Source organism: Tympanuchus pallidicinctus, unplaced genomic scaffold, assembly GCF_026119805.1.
Source record: "Tympanuchus pallidicinctus isolate F22 unplaced genomic scaffold, pur_lepc_1.0 scaffold12, whole genome shotgun sequence".
In the NCBI taxonomy this organism is placed as follows: Eukaryota; Metazoa; Chordata; class Aves; order Galliformes; family Phasianidae; genus Tympanuchus; species Tympanuchus pallidicinctus.
This window is the reverse complement of record NW_026294637.1, coordinates 6,136,357-6,155,372: the sequence shown is the minus strand read 5'-3', so window position 1 is coordinate 6,155,372 and position 19,016 is coordinate 6,136,357. Positions and strand designations below refer to the sequence as shown.

At 42.8% G+C, this 19,016-nt stretch overlaps 1 protein-coding gene across 2 annotated transcripts in view; it reads left to right on the top strand.

Annotated features, from left to right (window-relative positions):
• The window catches only part of SV2B (synaptic vesicle glycoprotein 2B), a 44,383-nt gene that overhangs the window by 24,848 nt on the left and 519 nt on the right, over nt 1–19,016 (top strand). For both annotated transcript variants that reach the window (XM_052672148.1, XM_052672146.1), the window contains exons 3-12: nt 5,959–6,139; nt 6,339–6,490; nt 8,090–8,223; nt 8,804–8,893; nt 10,650–10,760; nt 11,787–11,875; nt 12,303–12,467; nt 14,981–15,114; nt 15,583–15,783; nt 18,096–18,255. In XM_052672148.1, coding sequence (XP_052528108.1) covers nt 5,959–6,139; nt 6,339–6,490; nt 8,090–8,223; nt 8,804–8,893; nt 10,650–10,760; nt 11,787–11,875; nt 12,303–12,467; nt 14,981–15,114; nt 15,583–15,783; nt 18,096–18,255 — 1,417 coding nt within the window. The remainder of the gene's footprint in view (nt 1–5,958; nt 6,140–6,338; nt 6,491–8,089; nt 8,224–8,803; nt 8,894–10,649; nt 10,761–11,786; nt 11,876–12,302; nt 12,468–14,980; nt 15,115–15,582; nt 15,784–18,095; nt 18,256–19,016) is intronic.

Below are 19,016 nucleotides of genomic sequence, written 5' to 3'. Positions count from 1 at the left end.
TTGCCTAAGAACAAAATCAACTGATTCATCTTGGTTTGAGAAAGATTGAGAAGTCCAGAAAGCAGATATTTACAATAACACTTGCTTGTTACTGATTGGTGTTGCACAGAAGGCAAGTCTCTGATTCAGTGGCTTTGGTTAAACACATTGCTTCTACCACTGGGATCTTCCTCTGATGCAGGTTTTCTCTTAGATCTGAGGTTTACCAAATGATCCCTTGTGAAAAGGGATTAAACAGAGCTTAGAAAGCGTTAGACTGCAGAGTGGTTCACTGACACGAGTAATGAATGCTCAAGGGCATGGAGAAGTGAGGATGTAAGGAGAGCAGAGCGGGCACATGGCTGCAGGTGGCAGGATGGGGAAGTGCTATTGATGGAAACGAGAACAATCCTCCTCAAAACCATTCCTGGATTAGCTTCAGCACCCATCCACCACTGACAAGAAAAAGATATCTGCCCACAAAGCTCAGAGCCTCCAACATATGCTCATTTCCCTCGTGGTTCCCATTCCCTTGTCTGTCTATGTGTCGTGCTGTCATAAATCAATCTTGCTAATGCCCAGGCTTCAATGATCCTTACAGCTGACTTATCACAGTAATAGTGGCCATCAAAGAACTCTTGTCCTCAATTTCTGCCTAACGTGTACTGATGATCTTGCAAGAGTGCACCTGCACAGAATGGAGAGAGCGTTGACTGGAGAGGGTGCGAGTCTTCCTTTCCTTGCCATTGGGTTTTAGGGACGTAGTGGCATTATCCACAGAGATGCTACTTGCCCCTTACTTTATCACCATCAGCCATAGATGTCTACAGTGATCTGATTGCTCCCAGGTGGCTGCTCGTCTCAACACATGTTTGCTAAGGAAAAGTAATCAGACTATCCCAGGTAGACTGAGGGTTGCTTCCAGGCAGCTGTGCACAGATATACACCCTCAAGGCCTCAACTGAGGCCAGGAAGGAAAATATGGGAAATAAATCAAGTAGCTAATTGAACTTACAGAAATAGGAGGGAACAAATGGGAGCTGGAGTAGTTACCCGCTGAAAACTAATTGAGCAAAGGTCAGCTTTTGCTGAAAGGACATTTTGTGTTAAATACTCAGTGTATTGCATATTTTTCCTCCCTCAGAAAGCAAGAGTGGAAAAATATCCAGCAATTTATGGCCAAATTATGCAAAAAATTACAAATAAACAGATGCCCACAGTGTTTCATGGAAAGTGTGAAATGAATGTGACACCTCTTAGAAAACGTTTACATTTTGTTCTGAAAATAAACATATCTACATCAGATGCAAATTAACAGCTATTTTAGCCCTAACTGTCCCTCATGGGACAAAACGTATTTTAAGTTTTTCTGTGATGTGAATTGTTATTTTGAACACTTTAGGAATATTTAATAAAAGAAAAAAGGAAAAAATAAGAAGAAAAACATCAACAGCTCTGTATGCTTTAGATGTTTGATTTCTATCATTTTTAAAACTAGCCATTCAGTGTAGGCTTGCTAACCTTTCACAACATAACTTTCATATATTCCTCTTGCAGATCTACTTTTGCTGAGCTTTCTCCAGCAACAGTCATAATAACAATGCATTTATTAAATTTATTACGACAAAGTTTTCCTTTTCAGTATAATACATCCTGTTGGAAACAGAGTATTTGCTACGGACAACCACACAGAGAGTTATACATTTCTATTTGCTGATGAACCAAAGGACACACAACATCATTCTCTGGAGAAATATCACATAAATGCACAACTTCAAGTGCTGTTAATCATCCCTTAGAAGACAGAATCTTGTATTTGCAAGCACAGAGCAGTAAGTACACAGCCAGTAGAAAAGATGGTGTCATAGTAACGTTTTCAACCTTTTCACATCCTGCATATGAAAAACTGAAGGCACAGTTGTATCATCAGATTTCCCATGCTCCAGAGCTGCAGTTATCATTTCGCAGTTCAGTAAACTCTGAGACAAGAAAAATGTGAGCCCTTTGCCCATGACTGCAAAACATCCACTTACATGCTGAGAGTAAAGTCTATCTTTCAGGCTCACATTTCCTCTTTCTTATGATGGTGTTATAATAATAATATTTTAAGGAGACCATCACCTTCCAGGTTCTTAGCCTTGCAGAGTTAGATCGAAAAACAGAAAAAGAGATCCTGTTTGTGATCATGCAGTTACGTAGATATTAAAGCTTGTCTGTGTGAGTCCATTAAACCAAATGTGTAACACTACCTCCCTTTTAGTTGTCCAAAGAGGATGCTTTATTATCAGTGCAGATAAAACTGGCCTCATCTTCTTGTTGACCTGAATTCACCTGATATGACATTAAATCCTAATCCGTTTGTCAGAGATCAGTGCTTTTTCTTTTTCTGGATAAATACAGACTAGGAGCCCAGCCATGGTTCCGTGCTGTTTCCCACCTTGTTTGGCTGGGTGGGGGGACCAGATGGCCCTATGGATATCAATGTGATGGACAATCCCAGTGGAGGGGCTGAGTTGCTTGGCATGCGCTGCCTTTCCAGTTCCATGACAAATGTGTGTGGATTCGCACATACAGCTTTGGCTTACAGAATCCCCCCAGTGCCTGCAGCCAGATCCATTCTGTATCTACCCCCACAGCTCAGCAAATGGAAAGCCTTTAACATGCACAATCCATTTCTCAGAGGTAGAGGAGCCATTAGTGCAGATAGAGTCTCTCTCTTGGTGTTGAATCAACAAAACACATGCAATGGGACTACACTTTGATGTGATTCCCATTTAGGAGATCAGTGAGATTCAAGGATAAAGCAGTAATAATCTTATAAGGAAGAGCAGACAAGAAATTTCAGGAAGAAGGGGAAAAAGTCATACAGCCCAGAGCCAATCCTTTGGGAAATGTTGGCTGTTGTTGGAGCACAAGCCAAGCAGGATTTCTTCTTCTTCAAATCACTCAAGCAGTATTGAGGCCTGTGCCTTGCCTCATCCATCTTCTAAATAGCTCAAAACTGAATCACAAAATTTCGGTGTCCATAAAATACATCCTGGTATAACAGATGCTCTGCTGTTAAGTGTTTGGATTTTGTTTTTATCACAGTTTGAATTGCAAGATGTAGAAGATCCTAATCCTTTAGGATTGTCAAAATGCTTTCAAAAACCTTCTTGTTACTGTACTGGTAATGGCCTCTGCTTGGAAAGTGGGTAGGAACTCCCACGTTCATGTGGCCACTGGCTCTGTGCAGAGCTGTGAGAAGAGGTGAGATGCTGCTGCACTGGGATCCATCAGCTTCCTCACTTCCATGGCAGCCTGAAGGGATTCAGGACCAACTCATCACGTTTTCTGCTTGAATTTTCCATTTGTCCCTTGAGCCCTTGTCATATCTTGATAGTGATACTTTCCAGATGTGACTTATTTTTAAGAACTTTAATTCCATTAAGGGTAGACAAAAGTAATTCATGCTTGTGATGGACACTTTGTAAATCTTGAATTTCTCCTTTCCTTTCCAAAGCCCTTATGAGCTTGCTTCTAATTATGCTGAAATAGTAAAAATACAGCTTAGCACACACATAGCCATCCCACATCCACCTTCTTCAGTCCTAGAACTCAGCCTTTATGACCAAGATTCCTGTTTTAGTTTGGAGCACATAGCTTCAATAAAGGCTAATAATTTTCTTAATGTGAAAATTCTGTACATGCTACCTCCTTTCCAGTGGGAATAAGGTCTCATATTTTCCTTATAATTTCAGCATTGCATGACTCATAACCCAAAATTTCATCTCAGAATTTCAGCTCTTTGGTTTTCCACAGGTTTTATGGGAGGCTGTTGCAGACTTTCCCATAGGCATTCATTATTCTCCATTACTTGCAGAATAGCCTGCAAATAATGGCTTATTCAGATTTACCCTTAACCCTGGAGCTGGATTTCTTCAAAAGGTAACAGCCATCACCACATTCTCCTAATGGTACTCAAAAAAACACTGCACACTCCATACCTCTCTGGGTCCCAGCCACCGTATTGAACCATTTAGCACCTACTTGTTGCATTGCTGTATGAATCAATAATTAGTGATCCTAGTGTGCAGTGCTCAGATTGGCTCTGAGTGAAAAATCACTTTATCAACATGGTTTTTTACCCCAAAATTAATGAAGTCCATTGTGCATTCCATAGTGCAGAATGGACAGATTTTCTAGTCTGATGGCTCTACAACTGTGGCCATGCACTGACCTCTTGAAACAGCTGAGAAGTGCAGGAGAAAGGCAGCAGGGTGCCAAACCCACCTCTGGGCTGCGAGGAGCATCCAACTCTTCCCTCTTACCTGAGGCAGTTCCCAGCCAGAACCACCTGCCTTGCACCAGCCAGGGAATTTGGCTGTAATAAATCAATGTAACAACCTCCTCTACCTCCTTCTAATCTGGGACATTTTCTGTTAAGAGGCTTTAGATGAACATCTGCCATGCAGGGATTTTCTCCATATATATATATATATGTACATGTACACATATAAACACACAGATATATATGACAATTTTTTATTCTTCATCGTTTTCTGGCCATGTGGACTGGGCTGTGTATCTGATCCTGTTGTCTTTTCCTATCGTAACTCACACAGGCTTCAACAGGCATTTTGCTAGCAAAAGGGCCGTACCTTGTGGTTCTTCCTGGGCATATTCTTGCTCAGTGAAGTCTCTAAATCTTGGAAGTAGTTAAAATAAGTGAAAGAAGATACCCCTGGACCTGTGAGCATTAATAATTAGCATTACTTGCACTGCTACTCACATAAAGTAAAAGGCAATGTAACAGGTGGTCCTTCTGGGGAAAATCTCAGTAGAAAAGCTAAAGACAAGAGCTTGTTCTTCTAGGCCAGAATTGCTATCATATAGTGAACTGGATACAGAGAGCCTATTCTCTTATTCAGTCTCCACTAAACATGCTCACTGAAATTGTCTGTCTTTTGAGGACCCCATGTAGAAGATCTAATGAAGTCAAGTTAAAATGAACTCATTTTTTTTAACATTAGAATAATTACTCTACAGAGCAAACCGTCAAGGCAAACTGTAGGTTCTTCCATCTCCTGAAATGCTCAGATCAAGGCTCTATTCTTTTCTGCAAGTTGTCCTTTAGTTAGACATAAGATGTTGGCTCAATAACACAGGAAGCATCTGCACTGTACAGGTCAGATTGGCAATAGATTGATCCTTTCAAATGCTGCTAGGAAAAGCAGAGAGAGAGAGGCAATGTGCTCCAGAGGAAGCATGGGCAGGATGGGTAACACACAAAGAGATTTATCCATGCTGCAGCAGCCTCTCTCTCCTCTCACAGCTTTTCAGTGTCACTGCACTCAGGGGGGTGAGCGGAGTTAAGGCATCAGACTTCTGTTGTACCGTTGGTGGCACACAGCTGGGACACGTGCATGCTAAGCTGCTTATGCCTGGCCATTGCTTACGTGCAGAAGATATGTGAGCAGAGAGGTCGGGAAAGAAAGATGTGGGTCTGATCAAATGTGGGTATGTCTATATTGCACCATGTGATGCTGCAGGGAGTGGTGAAAGCTCACGAGCGGAAAATGGAGGAATTAGATTCCACAAATGGATAGAGCTTCTGGTATCTGAGATGGCTCATTTGGGAAGAATGGGAGTATGTAGCTTTCTTTTAATGCATGCACTGCTTTTGAAAAGCTTGGTCTTCATAGTTGGGTTTTTTTTTTGAGAGTAAGAAGTCATAATTGGCGTGCAGAGCCCAGGTGAGACCTTTCACTGCGTTATGAATGCTGGTTCCTGACAAAACTGGCCTGTCATTGACATAGCTATGTTATTTGTGAGGCCGTCAGTGGTATTTCCATCTTTATTTCTCTCTCAAGTGGTAGCTGGCTGTAATGTAAGGGAACAGCAGCTGATGTTGTCTGTGTATGGGACAGCAAACCATTTCCACCTGACAAGCAGGAGGATGGTGTTACCAAACTCAGTGTTTCTCTTCCTCTCTTCTAGGCCTGATAGTCTACCTGGGAATGATGGTGGGGGCTGTCATGCTGGGTGGCCTCGCTGATAAACTGGGAAGAAAGAAATGCCTCATCATATCACTTGCAATCAATGCTGCCTTCGCTTTCCTGTCCTCTTTTGTCCAGGGATACGGATTCTTCCTTTTCTGCCGCCTTATCTCAGGCCTCGGGTGTGTAACTGGCGAATTATCCTTATCAAAACAACTTTTATTTTATATCCAGTCTTATTCTCTCCCCTTTTAGTTTGAAATCATTTGCCCTTGTCCTGACACAGCAGACCCACATCTGTGGGTGTTTTAACCTGAACAATCCTATCCACGTGATATTGAAGAAAACTCATTTTTTCCATGTGCTGTTTTTTCCTCTCAGTATTGGGGGATCCCTCCCCATCGTGTTTGCCTATTTCTCTGAATTCCTGTCTCGTGAGAAGAGGGGTGAGCACCTGAGCTGGCTGTGCATGTTCTGGATGATCGGTGGTATTTTTGCTTCAGCAATGGCGTGGAGCATCATCCCACATTACGGTAATGGTTTTGTGCTTTTGGCTTTTGACAGCACCACTTTCCTGCACCACCACACTACTCCAAAACCAGCACAAGTTAACATTTGTCAGACCTTACACATCCAAGCATGAACAGTATTGAAAACAGTAAATATCTGAAGTGTGCATAGAAGGTCTAATAAGGGGGCTGATTGATTAATTGACTGATGCTAAGTAGTAGCACACTGCAAAAGAAGTGATCCAGTTATCAATAGTAAGGAAATTTAATGGGGGAATTACTGGGTGCTATGAATGCTAGCAGTGAGAACAGCACACATTCCTTTCCTTAGATAAGTGCCACCACTCTTAGGGCTGTGGAGCTGGTGGCATCTCCCCAGCATGCCATGGCCTGATGTCAGACATGGCCCCACCTACCTGAGCTCAGGAGTGAATTGGGTCCCCTGTGCAGAGCTGCACCCAAGTGGACTCTGAAATGTGCTCCAAAGAGCAAAAAACTTCATGTCCTCCTCCTAGCTCATATGCGTACATTTGGAAAACACCCGAAGCAAATATCTCCTGGAAAAGATTAATTCACTCAGCATTCAGCAACAGCAGCTGTCTGAAAGATTCTGTTTGACGAAAAGTGGGACAAAGACCAGGAAGAAAAAAAACATTTATCTACCTATCAATTCATTTTATTGTGTTTAAAATGCAGTCAGTATAAAGCTCTTGGTTCTGATCAATACCACAGAGACTGCTGGAACAAATATACAAAGTTACTGCATAGCAATGACTTTTTATTATTATTATCTATCAATACACTTCTTTAAAAAAAAAAAAAAGTCTGTATTTACATTACATTTATTTTCTGGATACGATTTTGCTGTTATCCCTTCAGATTTGAGCCCAGGGAAAGGAAAAAAAGGCTTTTATTCAATTTTTTTTTTTTAACTTTAATCATCTTTTGCTTTAAGAATCTACACTGGTGTATGTTGTTACAGGAACAACATGAGAATGATGCTGTACTTTCTACTCCTTATCAGAGGACTTGCTTAGGTATCAGGAAAAGGCAGGAGAGAGGGAATCCCAAAAGCTGGATGATGGTTCTGATTCTTCTGAGTTTGAGTCTCAGCTCAGATTTTGCAAGTTTGGAAAAACAATCTTGTCTTCCTAGCTTGCTGTTATTAATAGTGAAATATGTGTGTAAGGTATGAGATGGAAAGGAACTGCTTCTAATGTGCCTTTCAGATCAGAGGAAATTTAACCTCTGTAAACTTTTGGTGACATTTCTGAGAAGCAATAAATTCTGGCCCTGATTCCTCTGCCCCTTCCCACTCTGACTTGCCTACAGCTGCATGGAGCTATTCTTACTGCTAGGTGATTTTTATACTCAGAGATAAAAGGAGCTTTTTAAAACGCAGAGCCTGAGCAAGGATGTTCCATTTTCTGTAATGAACATGAACTCACTTGCTATTATCTGCTGAACATGGTACTGAGCCTCTAAAAGCCATCATTACTAAGAATAGCAAACTTTCAACCTGTTGCCGTGTCACGCATAGCTGTAAAGTTCAGAGCTGCTTTACAAGAGAAAAATCAATCTGCCTGCTTGGAATTTTCACTTGTTGGCTCTTGCTGTTTCCAGGCTGGGGGTTCAGTATGGGAACCAAGTACCACTTCCACAGCTGGAGAGTCTTTGTTCTGGTCTGCTCCCTGCCCTGTATCGCCTCCTTGGTAGCACTGAAGTTCATGCCTGAAAGCCCGCGGTTCTTGCTGGAGGTAAGATGATGATTTATGTGAACATCACAGCCTGCCATTAGCAGAGGATGGCTGGTCCCTAGTGTGTCACCATCTCTCTTTGTTTGTCCCATCAAACACTCAGTACAAGCTCGGAGGCAAAGGCACTCCTACACACATAAAGTCTCTGCATAGATTGCTGCAGCCCCAGAGGCTGCAGACTGTGACATTAGTCAGGGGTGGTGAGTGGTTACCTCTGAATGTGGCACCAGAAGAAGGCACAGAATTCCAGAAATTTTGTATCCAACAAAGACATATTGAGTATGGGCATGTAACAGGTGAATCCTGATAGAAGTACCATCTCTGCAAGACCTCAGCAGAGATGGGAACAAAGTCCAGGTCTTCTCACACATCTCCTCTTCCCTGATCTGTTCCCCTTCTGCTCCAGCCAGTTTTTGGGCAACTCCTTCCCTCAGCACAGATGTGCTGCACTGTGCACACAAACCATCCCTGCAGATCTTTGCCCTTCAAACAGCCATGCTTGATGGGTCTTCTCTGGTGTATTTGACCTGTAGAACTGATTCCTCTCTACACTTATTTTCCTTTCCCTTGGTGCTTCCAGATGGGTAAGCATGATGAAGCCTGGATGATCCTCAAGCAAGTTCATGACACCAACATGCGGGCCAAGGGTGAGCCAGAGAGAGTGTTTACGGTGAGTTTTACAAAACCATTGACACATAAAAGAAAAAATGGGCATAACTCCCCCAGTGAAGCACAGCACCTGTTAATTCCTTCTTGGGAATCTCCCTTTCACTGTGATCACCCCCACCGATCAGCACTCTGAGATGCACTTAATGCATTTCAAGTTGAATGCCAGCCTGCTATTTCAATCATTAGTCAATCCTGTGAATTGCTGTGAATACTCTTCATCCCTGGTGTTTCACTCCAGCATTCCGAGCAGTGATTTTCCAATTATACGTACACTTAATCGGTTTGCTCTAAGAGACTAGAACCAAGTAAGAGAGATATTAGCCATGTGGGAGATCTGACTCGCTTCTTTCTCCTTTCCATCTTCTAATCAAACTCTGATTAAACTTCATGTACCTTCTAATGAGCTTCCATCTGCCTCATACCCAATCTTTAATCTCTCCCAGGGAAAGCGAAGTGAGTGGTTACTTCTCATTAGTTTGCTGCTTGTGAAAAAGTCCTCACCAGGGGTCTTGATTTATAAGCAAAATGAGGGAAAAGGTGTTTGCTGGGGTTAGTTGCAGATTTCTATAATTCAGTTGTAGACTCCCGATAAGCCAGCCGGGGAATAGATCTAGATTTATGCTTTTAAATTTAAGAAGACAGATGCTCTTAAAGGATGGATAGAAAGAGGAAAAAGAGATGCACTTGTACTTAAAACATGCTCATTGCTCCATCCAATGGCGTCATGGTGCTGCGGGCTGAGCTGAGCCAAGTGCTATACCTCGAGGCTGAGTCAAAGTTGAGTGGCATCTGCTGGCATGAGCGGATGGCACGTCGGGCTGGTGTGGAGCAAACTGTCAGATTGTGTGGTTTTCTGATAGGCCAGAAGTTGCAGCTTGTGGTGAGTCAGTTGTCACCAGGACAGTTCCCAGAGATGACATTTAAGCGGTGCCAACAAGAGGAACACAGAGACTCCACAGCCGAGCCAAGGCACTCGTTCACACTCTGAAATTTATTCAGTGAATTTTCACCTCCCTTGTATTTACAAACAGATTGTGGCTTCCTGGAGCATATCATCCATTTAAAGTTACTGAGCAAATATTTTCCAGGACTCGTTTTTAAGGTTTCTAGTCAGCATTCAATGTTGAAAATTCAGACTATTTTGGTGGAGTGAAATGATGGCATGATGTGGGCTCAAATCACGACTGGATGCATTTTCAGATGCAAAGATTCCCATCCACGCCTTCAGTTGATGCAGATATTCTGCCAGAAGTTCTGAAAAGGTGTTAAATGAGAAATACCAGTTGTGATTTAAGAAGGAGGTCCTGGGGCACAATGAGATGCAGATACAAATGGCTGATCACAAAGATGATTTTTACTGTTGTTCAGTCCTTATTTCAAGCAGGAATCTAAAGGATGCAGAAATAGCATAATGTATAGTCATATTAACCAATGTACAAATGACTGAAGTGGATGTAATTCACTTCAACTACTTCAGGGAGGGAGAGAGAGAAATGATGAAAGGATATAGGGGTGGAAGGCAGGAAGGTGAGAAGGAAGGCAGGATGGAAGGAGGGCAGGCAGGAAGATTTCTTGCTGTAATAAAAACTCTTGTTGTAAATAAATTAATTAACTAATGTCTATTGGTCACATTCAAGAAAAAAATAGTAAGGGATATCGGGCTGAAACTCTGCTCAGAAGACTGTGTAAACCCAGTATTGACTATGGAGACTTTGGGTCAATGTTCTTTTTCTCTCTCAATCTCTTTTCCTCTTTAGGTTTCTTATATCAAAACTCCAAAGCAAGTTGATGAATTCATTGAAATTCAAAGCTCAACAGGGACTTGGTACCAGCGGTGGCTGGTCAGAATCACAACCACCTTCAAACAGGTAAAGAGATGCAAACCCATCCCATGGGGGCTTTTGAGCTCAGGGCTCAGTGTCACTGGGCTTTGGAAGCCCAACTCTCCCTCAAAAAGCCTGCTCTGTTTGCACGCTGATTGCAGTTTCCATCAGATGTGAGCATGTGCAGATGCCACACTACCCTGAGATGCCCCTGTGAGCAGCACGGCGGTCAAGCTGTGCTAATGACAGAGCTTCCAGCCCCAGCCCCAAGTACTTGACTCTCCTTCAGAGCAGATAGATATCGATTCCCTCTCCTCTAAGCCGAAGTGAATTTACCACCTGCAGTGGATTGAGAAAAGTGCTTGCTACTTGCTCCTGCTGAGACTGAGTTTATAACAACCTCACATTATGTCTTCAGCTAATTTAACCCTTCATACTTGCTATGCTTACCTATACCTAGGCAAAACTTTGTGGACAAACTTGCTAGATTATTCCTGTTAAGAGGATGAGCCTCAAATAAAGGAGAGTCCATCTGAACTAATTGCAATGCAGGTGCTATGTTGTTGTTATTTATGTGGCAAGTAAAGAGCACGAAGAATTATTTACCTGTATGCTCCTGGCAGTATTTCCTGCTGTAGCTCAAGAGAAGACTTTGCTCTCTGTCTTGCTCTTCTTGGTTTCATCCCTACCTGAGTTTATCCTACCCCTCCTAAAGCACCATCTGCATTGAGATTTTTTGCTTTTCAATGAGCTTCAGAGCTCGGTTTGAAAGCAACCCTGAGGCCACACCTACAGGTGAAAAGACAAAACTGTCAGAGGGTCTGGAATCCTCATCATACACACCAGCTCACTATACAGATTAAAGACCTTTGCACACAGTTGAACATGTGATATTTCTGTGAACCACTGATCTAGACAAACATAATTTTGAACTAACCCTGGACAAGCATCTGATCTTCCCCCATTGAGCCCTTTTACTGAAAATATTAAATCTATGATGCACACAGAAATTCATCTTGTAAGTCTCTGCTAGGGTTTCCTTGCAGATGATTCTTTTTTGTGGATTTGTAGGTCTGGGACAACGTGCTATATTGTTTAACAGCCCAGTACAGGATGAACACGCTGATGCTGGCTGTGGTTTGGTTTACTATGGCCTTAAGGTAAGGTACTTGCTTAACATTTTTGGGAAACTAGAGGGCTTTTAGAGTCTCAATACTACAGCCTCACACTTGCAGAAATCCGTCTTTCAGGGAAAGCTTCCAAATTTTTTGCTGTTCTGCTGGTCTCTTGGGCAGCAAGGATATAGCACATTGCTGTATTTTCTAGCAAAGGATTCACTGTCCCTAAAGTTTAAATGAGTTGCATTGTTTTAGGTGAACAAAAATGAATCATTGTGCATCTGAGAGCAGCATGTTACAGAAAGGAGACTTTTTCTTGGTCCTGTCAGACCTAAGCAAGGATTTGCATCAGAAATTTATTTGCAATAGGAATTTAGCAGGTTTACAAATTATGAAGTGGATTTTTGGAAAAGCACTGTGATATTTTCAGTGCCAGGGTCCCTAATATATTTCTCCCACTCTGCTATAGTTACTATGGCCTTATTGTCTGGTTCCCTGACATGATCCGCTATCTCCAAGAAGAGGCCTATGAGTCCCGAGTGAAGGTCTTTGATGAGGAAGAAGTGTCACACTTCACCTTTAATTTCACCCTGGAAAACCAGATCCATAGAAACGGGGAATACAGAAATGATAAGTAAGTGAACAGAAATCGGTTTGATTGATGCTGATGGGGCAAAGGCATGAGAGGAACTGGGAATGAGATCCACCAACATACACAAGGCATTTGGAAAAGTAACCCTCATTTCTAGAAAGCTCATTTTTTTCCATTTCCCACAAACTTGTAAATCTGTTGTTCTTCTGGATACACAATCTGCCTCCCGCAAATCCTACAGGGAGTTTTCCACAGAACTATTAGTCTTTGGTGTCCCACTTTCCACACACCTTGCCTCAGACACTCACATCTCCAACCCGAGGGGGTGCACCAGGGACGAGGGGATGCAGTGGTGACTTCTCTTTCCTTAGCACACACTGACATCTACTGGTCTTGAGCAATAAAGCCAACCACCGCAAAGGAAACTGTTGTTTTGCTGCATTTTGTAGGTAACAAATTGCGTTGCGGACCTCGGAACGACTTCTCCCTGGTCTCCACCCCACAGCCCATTAGTGTGTGTTGGCTGATTGTACTGGTGCGCTTCTGCTGTGCCGAGCAGCATCTCCCCACGGCATGTGCCACCTTCTGTTTTAGTGCTCTGAAGTCAGAGAAGGCACTCTGGGAGAGTATCATCATTTTCTTCCCTTTTACCTTCCCTGAATCCAGCCTGACCCTGGTCATTCTAAACCCCACAGCAGTGTAAATCCTAGTGATGTGTAGCAGGTCGTTTTTATTTTCTGAATTCCAAAGTAATGAGTGGGGAAATACCCTTATCATATAGTGATCTCATTGCTGCAGAGAGCCTAGAAAGGCTGCTACTCCAGCTGCTTTGCACCATGTGGGAGGTCACACAAAAAATTTATTATTCTAGTCTTCATAACTGAAGCCACACTTCATTGCCCATCCAGGTACATCTTTCCCCTCAGGAGCTGTCTCAATTTATCTCAATTTCCTTGATGTACAGATTATGGACTTTGATGGAGGAGCCCATCCTGACCCCCTACACCCTCCCTGTGACCTTTCTTGCAGTAAGGATCTGTGCTTGATGGTGCAAACTTAGCCCCGTAATTCCTATGCCCCTGCCTACAGAGAAGCCAAAGTCTGGTGAGATGTGGGTGGAGGCCAAATTTAGGATTTGAGGACTTTGGTCTTATCCTAGAGGAGATCCTCAGCTTTCCCTAACCTCCTTTGGAGTTCAGGATGCTCAGCACCTTCCAGGATGAACTCATAAAACTGTGGTGTGTATCATTGTACTGCTGCTTTTGTCTTCCCCAATTTAATAACTCAAAACATGATCAAACTGCATTCCAGCAATGTCCAGAGCATATCTCCTTATAATTTATAGGTCAGTTTTCCCTCTAGCCCTTGCCTGTGAGTTAAAACTCCATCAAACACCAGGCTGTTGCTGCATGACTCTTTTAAAGACAGATGTTAAGAAAGCAATCTGCAGGCAAAGGACTTTTAAGGGCCTTTGTGAGCACATACATCACAGGCTATTATTGAGCAAATGCAGAACAGCTTAAGTGTTGCTGTAACCTATGAGACCTTCTGCACAGTGCAAAAGACTTGAGTAGTCTTCTTGTTACATTCTGAGCATTAATAATATCTGTTAGTAGCCACAGCTAATAAGCCCTGCAGTGTTCTCTTAATGCTGTAAATAGCCATCACGCTAGACTGTCTTGTAAGTGCTCAATTCAATTAAGCTTCTGGGTATATGTTAGAAGCCTTTTTATTTGGTGACAGTTGTGTCCTCCTTAGCTAAAGCAATAATGCCTGCACTTACTAGCTCTTTACATCTTCCTGTACATGCCTGTGCATTAACTGATACATCTCCCCAGTGTCCCTGCAAAAGCTCACAGGTAAATCAATACTGTGTCATCCTTCAGGCAGGCAGGTCAGATGTGCCAAGCTTCCCATCAGAGGAGAAATCCATCACCTGACACTGTTGATTATTTTTGGTGTAATCTGTTTTCTTCACATGATATGCGATGGTCCTTGAACAGAGATGGCTACAGGCCGTACACCTCCCCCAGGAAATCTTACTGCATTTTTCCTTAAAAAATCACTGTGAGTTTAAACAACCGTCAGAAACCTTTCACCAAATGGCCACATGGACTCCTGATAATGTCTGGTTTTATTTCTGCCTGAGGAAGGGGCAGAATAAGGAAGGCAACAAGGTCAGCTCACAAAGAAAATGCCACACACAGGGTGAAATTATGTCTTCTTCAGATAGACTAGCCCTGCAAGTTAGAGGATTTATGTCCACTCAGCCTTAGAAACACATCTTCTTGCTTATGACTACTTTGAGAGACAGAGAAACAACCAGAAATTCCAACAGATCCATCTTTTAAACTCCTCAAAGCCCCGTTTCTTAATAAAATACAAAATACAGAAGGACTTTGTTGGAAGGACAGCTGTGCATTCAAGCAAGACCTTTTCTGTAAGTGACCCTAAAAACTGTCATTAGTACTCTGTCTATTAAACTAGGATGGCCTGTTATCCAGTGTAGGGAGTATCTCCAAGCACTGAGTGAAGCTCTACCTTCTGCCCCACAGATTTATTGGCATGAAATTCAAGGAGGTGAGATTTGAGGATTCGCTATTTGAAGAATGCTACTTTGAGGACGTGACATCCAGTGAAACCTTCTTTGAAAACTGCACCATCATCTCTACTGTCTTTTACAACACTGGTAATGGGATTCCTGACATGATCTCATCTCTGTGATTAGGAACTATTTCATCAGATTCTAGGAGAAAGGACGATAGGGATCTGTGTGCCTGTGTGTGCACTGTGTAATGAGGGTGATGATGGAAAAAGAGGGTGAAGACAGGCTGAGAGACTAGCTGCTTTTATCTTTATGGTTGGCTCATTCCCAGGAGACAAAAAAACAAGAAAAAAAAAAAAAAGAAGAAGAAGAAAAGGAAAAAAAGAGGGTTTTCCCCTTATATTTTAACTAGATATATTTCTTTTCTCATAAACTGAGTTAGCTTTCCACATGAGCATAAGCCTGTCACTAAAATGTGTCATCACTCACAATGCCCCAGAGGCTGAGGATGCTCCCATTGGTTCCTTTTCTTGCTTAACTCTGTATTTGCACCGAAGCATCTGGAAGGAGTGTGCTACTAACAGATAAACTCCTCGGCCATTTCTCTTACAGATCTCTATGAACACAAATTCATCAACTGCAGGCTGATAAACACCACGTTCATGAAGGAGAAGGAAGGCTGCCATCTGGACTTTGAGGAGGACAATGATTTCTTGATCTACTTAGTCAGCTTCCTTGGCAGCCTGTCTGTGCTGCCGGGAAACATCATCTCTGCACTGCTTATGGACAAAATAGGGAGGATAAAGATGATCGGTGAGTATGGATGTAGTGGGTGTCAGATGGGAGCGTGGCTCTGCAAGGGGCCAGGGCCTTGTGCTGCTGCACGTGGAGGCAAGCTGAGCTGGCTCAGGTGGAGATGAATCATGCCCACGTCAAATGGAGCAGAAGAGTAAAAAGACTGGAGGGTGAGGCACCAGACAGTGACTCACAACAATTCAGTTCTATTCCTCTTCCTGCCAGTGATCTACTCCGTGGCAGTGGGCAAGTTACCTGCTCCTCACTTTCCCATCTATCTTTACTGTAGATTGGCGACATCTGCCTTTTCTCTTCGTTTGACTTTAATGTCAAACCCTGTGTGTTCATCCAGTGCTGAGCACCACAGGGGCTGAGCTGAAGCAGGACCATCTGGTGCTGCTGAGTTGATGCTTATGTCCGTAGCATTATGTATAAATAAATAAGACACTTTGCTTGTGGCAATGAATATTCACAAAAATTATTTGCTGTAGCTGTTTGACAGCCCAGGAGTTCCCTCTTTGGGGCTTCTGATTTTCAAATGATTTTACAGAAGCTTCAGGAAACATATGGTAGATTAACTGACCATGTCACAGCCAAGCAAACATCACTCTTTAGCCATACGGGACTAAGTTATCAGCTTTATGATTCCATTGGAAATTTCTGTGATTGCTTGCTGCAAGGCTCAAATCTGGCTCTCCCAGGTACTATGGAATAATACCTCGAGGGACAGACAAGTGAGCTTAGCAAAATCAGGGATGTGACTTAAGGGGAAAGCATGAGTCACTCTTTTGAGTTCACCTGTCTCTCTTCTGATTACAGTGGGAATTTTAGTTTGTTTAGCCCCACACTCAGATAGGTAAAACTATAGAAGATGACCCCATCAGTGTGTCAGGAATTAACACTGGGAGGGCAAAATGAACCTTCATGTAGTGAATTTGGAAAAGGCCAAAACAAACCAGAGGGTTTGCAGTAAATAAATTAAACTGAATGAGAATCAAATTGCCCACCCCACAAACATGTCAGCGTTTCAGTATTTTCATCTGGAATTGAGATGACAGCTGGAAACCTAAATGCTTATTTCTGCTGCAGAATGAAAAGTACAGGACAAAAATTGGGAACGACATGCTGAAACGTTTCACTATGGAATTTTCAATTGAAACAGCCTTCTGGCATCCCACCCGTAGCACTCTGTTGAACATATTATTTCTGGTCAGCTTAACATGAAGACTGAATTTCTCTTTTGCGTTATGTGCCTCACTGGGACTTCAGTTCAGTTTTATCGTGTTCCACTAAACTCTCTCCTGTGCCAAATGTCAGATCTGGTACACACACAGTGACCCCAATGAAGTCCTGTACTTCTTCAGCAGAGGAAATATCCACACTGTGCAGTGAGGGATGCAGTTTGGGCAGGTACCAAAGAAGTGGGCATGGGGTCCTGCATGGAAGCTTTCCATAGGCAGGGCTCTGCACTGGCAAAATAGAACATAATATCCAAGATGAAACATTTTAGTTCCAGTTCAGCATCCAAATTATTTCGGTTGGTGTCAAATTAATTTTGAAAACTCAAACTAGAAGTTATTTAGTTTCCTGGTAACTCCATAAATGGAGATATTTCAGCAGCAAAAGAACTGTTAAGTGAAAGATAGTTTTGATTTTGCAAAAATTGCTTCTTCCAGGTGAAAATTCCCAACTGGGGAAGAACGCAGTGATGTAGTTATTAATATTCCTGAATCTGAACTGTGGCTAACTGAGCATGAATGCTCTCACTTTCTCCCTCAGTGGTGTTCATAAAATTATGGCTCCTGTGCAAATGTGCCATGAAATCTAATGATGTTCTTATAATTAAAAGAGACCTCAAGTGCTTCTTACAATCGACTGTAAATTATCCTAATTGAGTCTAGAAATGTGTCAAGTGATTTCAATTTGATGTGAATTGCTCTAGCTCTTCACTCAAAACTCAAGTTGAAAAACCTTCACAATGATTCTTTCTCCTTGCCGACTTGTTTACTTCCCTCTGCTATTCCTGGGTCCATCTGGAAGTCTGAGATGCTGGAAACCTGCCTGGAAAAGCCTGTCTTCAGAGCCTCTGTAGAACGGGAATATCAGCAAGATCAGATGGTTATTGAGAACATTTTCGGGCAGGTTTCCAGCATCAGACAGGGACAGATAGGCAGCATCAAGGTACTTGTGCATTCGTACAGATCTGTACAGATTTCATTCATTTTGGGGTGAAGCGCTGCCACTTGAAAACCATCTTTATCAGCAGCATGGTTGCTTGGCTATGGAGGAGAGAAACCAGTGCCAACATCTTTCTCTTGGCTCCCCTGCAGGTGGCTCAATGCTGATCTCTGCAGTGTGCTGCTTCTTTCTCTTCTTTGGCAACAGCGAATCGGCGATGATCGGCTGGCAGTGCCTCTTCTGCGGGGCCAGCATCGCTGCCTGGAACGCCCTGGACGTGATCACTGTAGAGCTCTACCCCACGGACAAAAGGTGCTCAGAGCTTTTCTCCTGTTCACTCTTGACAATGTGGCTTTGGCTGCTTGGTTTCTGATGGAAATATGAGGCAAGCTGTATTTTTCCTTTTTGTATTTTAATGAGACCTTAAGGGCTCAGTCCTGTGGCTTGACTGGATCAGCACAGACATTTGTAAGCATAATGCTGCATGCATGGTGGCTTGCATGCAGGAGTTGGGTGGGTGTGCACAGATAACAGGCAGATAAAATACAGCAAATCTGTCATTCCTATGTGTGTGCATGGAGGTCTGGCCTTCAGGCTGTATCCTCCCATCTCAGCTCATTGCCATGACAGTCTTCTCCTCCACAAGGAGACAATCACGTGCACGGAATAATCTGGGAGACAAGACGGAGTAGAAAACTTTGGGAGGATGTGGTGCAGATGGTGCTTTCCTGCCAGAAATGTTATAAGAGACTCTTCTTGCCTTTTCAAGCTGTAGGAAAGAGCCAGAAGTGAAGGAGAACTGTACTTTGAAGGCAGAATGATTTCAGCTGCTAGGTGAATCAGGGTTTGCAGTAGAGCCCTGTTTGTTTCTCTGGTGACAGCCCAGAGGGACTGCAACAAATTCTAGAGAGGTTGTGTCTTGCTTTCCTTGAGGAGGCCAAAGGCTGCCATAAGGGGCAACTCAAGAGCTGGGAAGAAGTTGAGATAAGAGGAGAAATGAATTCCCACATACATTTTCTTCAATCATACAGACATGCAGAACAGTTACATCTATTTACTATTTATTCTTTTTA